This window comes from Rhipicephalus microplus, chromosome X (genome assembly GCF_043290135.1).
Source record: "Rhipicephalus microplus isolate Deutch F79 chromosome X, USDA_Rmic, whole genome shotgun sequence".
Taxonomy (NCBI): domain Eukaryota; kingdom Metazoa; phylum Arthropoda; class Arachnida; order Ixodida; family Ixodidae; genus Rhipicephalus; species Rhipicephalus microplus.
In genome coordinates, this window is record NC_134710.1 from 445,253,733 (window position 1) to 445,260,959 (window position 7,227).

The 7,227-nt window shown below is 39.3% G+C and overlaps 1 protein-coding gene across 2 annotated transcripts in view; it reads left to right on the plus strand.

Moving 5' to 3' along the window:
* LOC119187206 (uncharacterized) overlaps positions 1-6,978 on the plus strand; it is a 59,884-nt gene extending 52,906 nt beyond the window's left edge. For both annotated transcript variants that reach the window (XM_075880584.1, XM_075880585.1), the window contains 2 exons: positions 2,301-2,535; positions 6,721-6,978. In XM_075880584.1, the coding sequence (XP_075736699.1) occupies positions 2,301-2,535; positions 6,721-6,830 (345 nt within the window). In that variant the 3' untranslated portion in view covers positions 6,831-6,978. The remainder of the gene's footprint in view (positions 1-2,300; positions 2,536-6,720) is intronic.
* The last annotated feature ends 249 nt before the right edge of the window (positions 6,979-7,227 follow it).

Here is a 7,227-nt window from a genome sequence, read left to right on the forward strand (position 1 = left end):
AAGTCAAGGTAGGAGCCAACAGATGGAAACATGTAGTGGGATAATCGAAGTGAACAGTGGAAATGTCTCAGACAGGCTGGCCGACATTTTGATAGGAGGACCTATCTTTGTCATCTTGGCGTGTTAATTTTAAGGGGGTTTGTAGTGACGTCATCTGGTGGAGGCGCAAGTCTCTGTTCATAATCGCCGTCTCAAAATAAAAAAAACTATAAAGGAAAGGAGTGCAGTCCTTGCTTCATTTCAAGTTAGACGGTAGTGGTTCAAAATGTTCTTGGAGGGTGGGGAAAAAAGGGGGGAGGACGAAAAAAAAACAAGAAGAGAAATGCGCGAAGTAGGTACGCTGCTATCACCGGCAACTTTTTGTGTTGGCAGGACATGGCAACTGTCTGCAGGCTTCGAACTTTCCTGCTTTTTGCTTTTTTCATGTCTGTAGTGGACATCGCTTTGCAGCACACTGTTCCTACTTTGTGTGTTCTTCCCCTTCATTTTTTCCCCCATTTCTGAATGCATATTGAATCACTGCCATCTAACTTGAAATGATGTGAGGACTGCACTCCTCTGCTTAGCTGCACACTGGGTGCAGCTGAGATGCAAACTCCCCTGGGTGATGACCCGCAGCAGTAGTCACACAGCAGTCATTTTTTGGTAGTAACACCAATAGACGTCGAGCACAAATGTAGATGAGAATCCCGGCAGTGCTCCATGCTTCTGATTCAAGTCTGGCAGTACCCACTCAGCATAAAAAATGTTTTAAATGCAGCTGAATGCTGCTTTTTGCAGTTATATGGTTTAAAATCTTGGGCATCATGATGTGATTGCAACAGTACTTGTTGCATAAGCTTGGTGATGATGATAGCACTGCACAGTGTCAAAACCGAAACTGAATCCTGGCAAGAAAATTTTCAAATCAGCATATATAGTATGGAGCAGAAATGTTGCATCATGAAATTTGAGAAAAACTTCAGACTATATGTGAGTTTTTACAGTAATATGTTTGACCCTTTGTATCCCATGTGCCACGTTGATGGCAGTTTTGTTTCAATTTTTTTCTACCCCCAAATTTCACTCAGGCACTCTTGATCCCTAGCTGTCACAAAGGTGAAAGTCCCAGCTTTTGCTGAGGCTCGTTTGGTTGGTGGCACCATTGGTACAGCACTTGAGTGCTGCTTTCATTGTAGAAATGAAGATCACGTGCAGCCACCAAAGACGATGTTTACTTGGCCTTTTCATGGTTCTCTTTTATGTGTAATATCTTGTTATAGTAACAATACCTCTATTCCTTTTTGTGTAGTCTACTTAACAATACTAGTTTGTATTATTTTTGTGCCATTAATTATTGACAACCTTGTGTGCAACTCAGGCTTGCATACACATTTGTGGCACTCGGAACTAGGAAGTCCAGCTTTTCCCTGTGTTCTCAAATGTGCTGCAGTTTGCAGTATGAGGTAGTTTTTTTATTTTTTACAGCAAAAGAACTTGAGGAGCATCTCAAAATCTTAAAAGGTTTTTTTATTCATGAGGCCAAGAGTTCAATGACAAATTCAAGGCGTTTTCTTTTAAAATGAATAACCAAGTCTAAGTGAAAACAAAGGCTTGGAAAAACACAAATTGCGTAGAAATGTATATTCTGCCTGACAGAAAGCAATGCATGGGTGGTGAAAGCTATAGAGATGTTGAGGATGAAAAAGTTCAACTTACATCCAGTCTGATGAACAAACAAAAATGATGGTACATGCTGAAGCATGATAGAAGAAATAGAAAAAAGCAAGCCAGAAAAACAGTCACCTGCAGCTATGTTCAGCTAGGAACTGCATGTACTGATGTGTACAGGCATGCATTGCATCACATATGCTATCTCTCGATACAGTAAAAAAGCATTCCTCTGAACTAAGAAGCAGCTGGGAGAATTATATGGAAAGAAAAAAATATTATTCAGTTGCACATGTGTAGTGGGACCATAGGTGCAAAGGTTGAATTGGGGAAGTACTCAAGGTCTGAAGATTGCTTCAGATAAGGGCTGGGTGTGTGCCTCACGCTGAGTGATGATGACACTACATTATCATTCAGCGTGCATGTATGTTTACGGTAAAGTTTTCAACTGAGGAATTTCCTGGTTGTCATCGAAATTACATCCAACTTAAATTTTTTATGTTACTTTGTCAAAAATGATTCTTTAACAATTGAGAAGTCAAGATTTATAAACAAAAATTCATATAAACTTGCGTTAAGACATTTAATTAAAATTGCTTTCATTATCCATGAATGATCTACATTATGGCATTATGTATTCTTTTATGCAGAAAGATCTTGGGAATGGAGTCAAAATCTCCCAAGAAAAGTGGCTCTTCCTGATGGCGCAGCCAAAAGATACCCTTTTTGTGAGGGACACAGCCAAGGCGATATGGGGGATCCAAAATCTCTACAATAGGAGCATCACGGGCACCCCATGTCGCCGCTTTCTTCACAAGGAGGATGGTGGGCCACCAAGCGTACAAAAACAAGCATTGACGCCTAGGAAGCTGGATGCCCTGAGGAGTAAGCCTTTTATTTTGTATTTATGGTAACTGTTTGCACTGCCTATGGTAGCCAGTACATTACAAGTACCAGAGCTAAATTTATTATCTCTTTTTCGTAGGAGTATCGTCAAGTTTGTACAGTTTGAGGTAATTCTTACAAGCATTAAAATGAGGAATGTACCAACCATGCACCTAGCACTTGAAACCATCAACATAATTTTCAGTAATTTCCCTGAAAAAATATTTGGGTAGCAGAGAAATATTAATGTGGAAAATCTCGTCGGTCGGTGAGAACTCATTTGTGGTTATGCAATAGTCATAAAAACAACTTGGGGTTTTAACTCAATCTTGAAGAAGTACATGTAGTCGAAAACTGAAATATGTTGCAATTGATCATACCTAGCGTATGAACAACTCTGCTAAGAAAAAGCACTCGATTAACTAGGCTTGGCCTTTGGATTTGGCATTGCAGTCTGATATGGCTAAATCCAATATAAAACAAAACATTATGTGGAGCCAACAAAAGCATGGCATTTGATATTGTCCATTCTCGTTTATGAGCCTGTCAAGCAGTCACCCCAGAAGAAGGAGAGGAAATGGTCCTGAAACAATGGATCAGTTTATAGTTTTCAAATTTCAAGTTTAAATACATTGGTCTACAAGCGGCTGGAAAGTTTATTTTATTTTTATTGATTTTCACCAAGCCAGACTCTGTTGAATATGTTCACCTTTAAAATATTACTATGCATGGATTGTGACACCAGCTATTCAGTTCTTGCCAGTATAACCTTGCAGTTTTGGAAGACTGGTAAAATGCAGACATCACTGACTCAGATCACTATATATTACACTTATATTACATATATCACATTTGATCTGGCAGCCATTGAGGGCAAAATCAAAGGGAACTCATGGGCACCATGACTAATGACCTTTGGTCGTGGTTCTACATTATATAAACAGGATGAATAAATACTGTTGCTGCCCATGAGTTGAACTAAACAAGCTTCTTCGAATTTTTCACTGTCAATAAAGTGTTGGCTTCTGTGTATTCACTCAATGTGCTGTTGAAGTAATAATATTAAAATAGTATTAAAACTTCCTCTCATAACCTTTCCTTGCTTGAAGTACATCAAGGTAGTCACTACGGTGTCATATCAGCCTCGATTACATAGTTTCTAGAGTGTGTTAGGACCTTCATAAAACAGCACAAATAAGAACAGGGGACAAGAAAGAAACCAAGACGATTGCTCACCCTGGTCTCTTCTCCTGCCTGTGTTCTTACTTGCACCCTGTTTTGTGAAGAACGATGAACAACTAACAAGTCCAAGCAATTTCCCTTTCGAAGAGTGTTTGGAGTTTGTGGATAAGTGATTGAATATTTCTTTAGTCTGTTTTTTGAATCAATATACATTATCAACGTTGATGAGTGCTAGTACTTTTTGGTTTTTCAAGTTTCAAACAGTGCAATTATTTCGATTTTTTTTGCCAGAGATCAAATAGTAAAATTTAATTTTGTATAGGGGTAATCACATAGGTTATCATACTGATCCAGCTGAATTACAATTTACTTTTCATTATGTCTTCAATATGCCAATGAATACTAGGGTCATGCTTTTGCAAGGAATGCTGCACAGTGCAAAGTGTTATTCAATTTTTTTATAACTGATTTTATTAGGTTTAAAACTTGCTGTTTGCTCATGCGTATTCTATTTGGTGGGCTGTTGCGGTCTGGGTAGCACGTATTTTAATGGCGAATACGCGATCCTGTTTACGTGTGTGTATATCTCTCAGATTCATAACTTGCAGTGTTTTGTGCTGAAAAGGTGTTCAAGTAGTAATATTGCAGACAAACCAAAGTTTAAGGGAAGTAAATGTGCTTATATATATATATATATATATATATATATATATATATATATATATATATATATATATATATATATATATATATATATATATATATATATATATATATATAGTGGGAGTAATAATTCAATGGGCCAGTTAGTCTTCGTGAAGGTATGGGATATGGCACAACGGGAGCGTTGTCAACAAGGATAAATATATTTATTTCCCAACAGTTTCGGGAGGGGACCTCCCTTCATCAGGGGATGAGTTATACTGACATGAGCTTCCAAACTTCCTTGCTGCCGCGTCCCTCTCGCCTTGAAAGACGTTTGCGAGAGTGAGAGGGAACTGGAAAAAGGAAAAAAAACAAAAAAGGGGAGAAAAAAGACGAAAAAAGAAAGAAAAGAAAGAAAGTAAAAAAGAGGAAGAACCACTGTCAACACTGAGAACGAAGCCAACTGTCCGTCTACATTCACCTACGGTTCATATCATGTGCTGTTCAGTTCTTGGCGTGTGTCGGGCCACCCAAGATTGTCGCCGCGGTGCCGGGAGGGTCCGGGACGGCGTGCCTAAAGAAAGGGGTTTCCCCGTAATTGGTCGTTCAGCGGGCGGTGTGTGTAAAGGAAAGGTTTCTCGTTAATGGGTCGGTCGGCTATTTACCTTTAATCTTCGTCCGTTTTCCTTCAACGGTCATGAAGTGGTAGGCGAACGTAAACACTTTGTATGTGCATGTGGAAAAAAAAAGAAGAAAGGACAGTGTACACGTACGAGTCAGTCAGAAAAAAGCATGGTCTCCAGCTATCAATCTTTGTCACCAATTTTCTCCTGGCTTACTTCTCGGAGGCAGTTGAGTTTTCCGGGGTCCTCGTTGATACCGGCTACTAATGTACGAAATTTGAAACTAAAAAATGCCTCACGCTGTTCGCGCTCGCGTCTGTTTGAAAAACCGGATTGCAAAAGAGTTACGCTAATATTTTCAAAACTGTGGTTTGGCAGGCGCAGATGTCTAGATAAATGTAGCTTCGGCAGTGAAGTGGCGTGGTACCGGTGATTATTGAACCGCAGCCGAAATGGCATGTCTGTTTGGCCGATATATTCTTGTCCGCAGATGTTGCAATGTAGCATGTATATTACGTTACTGGAGTCACAAGCCACTGGAGTCAGAAACGACTAACTTCTATTTTCGCGAAGCCACCTCACGTGGTGTACCGCCGGGATAAAAATCTGAAGGACATTCTTGTCAGAGCAAAAACAAACACCCCCAAAATTCAATCAGGGTGCCATCCCTGCGGAAAATCTCGATGCAAGGTATGCCCACAGATGCTCACAACACGTGAATCCAAAGCGAACTTCTCGGATTTCAAATTCTGCATAACTGAAAGCCTTAATTGTGACTCCAGTAACGTAATATACATGCTACATTGCAACATCTGCGGACAAGAATATATCGGCCAAACAGACACGCCATTTCGGCTGCGGTTCAATAATCGCCGGAACCACGCCACTTCACTGCCGAAGCTACCTTTATCTAGACATCTTCTGCGCCTGCCAAACTGAACAGCACGTGATATGAACCGTAGGTGGATGTAGACGGACAGTTGGCTTCGTTCTCAGTGTTGACAGTGGTTCTTCCTCTTTTTTACTTTCTTTCTTTTCTTTCTTTTTTCGTCTTTTTTCTCCCCTTTTTTGTTTTTTTTCCTTTTTCCAGTTCCCTCTCACTCTCGCAAACGTCTTTCAAGGCGAGAGGGACGCGGCAGCAAGGAAGTTTGGAAGCTCATGTCAGTATAACTCATCCCCTGATGAAGGGAGGTCCCCTCCCGAAACTGTTGGGAAATAAATATATTTATCCTTGTTGACAACGCTCCCGTTGTGCCATATCCTATATATATATATATATATATATATATATATATATATATATATATATATATATATATATATATATATATATATATATGTATATATATATATACATATATATATACACTCACACACACACATATTCTGAGTGCGGGCTTTTAATGGCAATACTTTAATTTTAGTTAGTATCCAAGAAATATTTGAATGTTTAATTCAAGATTTCACATAATGTGATTTCACTATAGATTTATCATCCCGTTCAATTTAGTGAGAAAGACGTACTTAGTTATTTTCCATGAGATAAGCACGTAATTTACATGTTCTTGCTTACAATGGTGCTCATTCACGCACTTTCCATTGATATTGATGTATATACAAAAAAATAATATGGGTATTTCTTTTTCAGTGTCATTCTGTATGTTTTATTTTTCTGCATTATTAAGCTGCCTAAATGTGCTTCTGACTCATATCTGTTTATGATTTATGTATTCAGATGCATACGAGGAACACCTGAGGGTGCATGAAAGCCAGCTACCAGTTGCTCAGCGTCGCCGGAACATGAACCGGCATCTGGCAGATTTATTGAAAGTTCTCAAGAAATGAGCTGGAAGAAGCATGCGGGGGGGGGGAGGGGTATCCTCTCCTTTTCTTGGCAAGCCAGTCGCAGCGGTCGCCACCTGACAGTACAGGTCGTCAAAGCAGCAACCGTACCAGCAAGAAGACTGTTTTTTATAAATTGTTCATTTTTAAATTGTTGTTGCACATTATTTTGCCCCATCTTTTTGTGGGTGAGCTATCACTCGTGAAGTGGTGGTGCAAGGTCATGTTATTTGAAGTCAGCATTGAGGTATGCATGCAAACTGATATCACAGCTAGGATACACAGAAAATAAAAAAGATTTAGTCCTTGCAGCAAGGCTGCTAGTGAAGTGCATGTAAACGCTTTTCTTGTGCAAGGACTGATTTCATTAAATTCTAACAGAAGATACATTTATTATGCC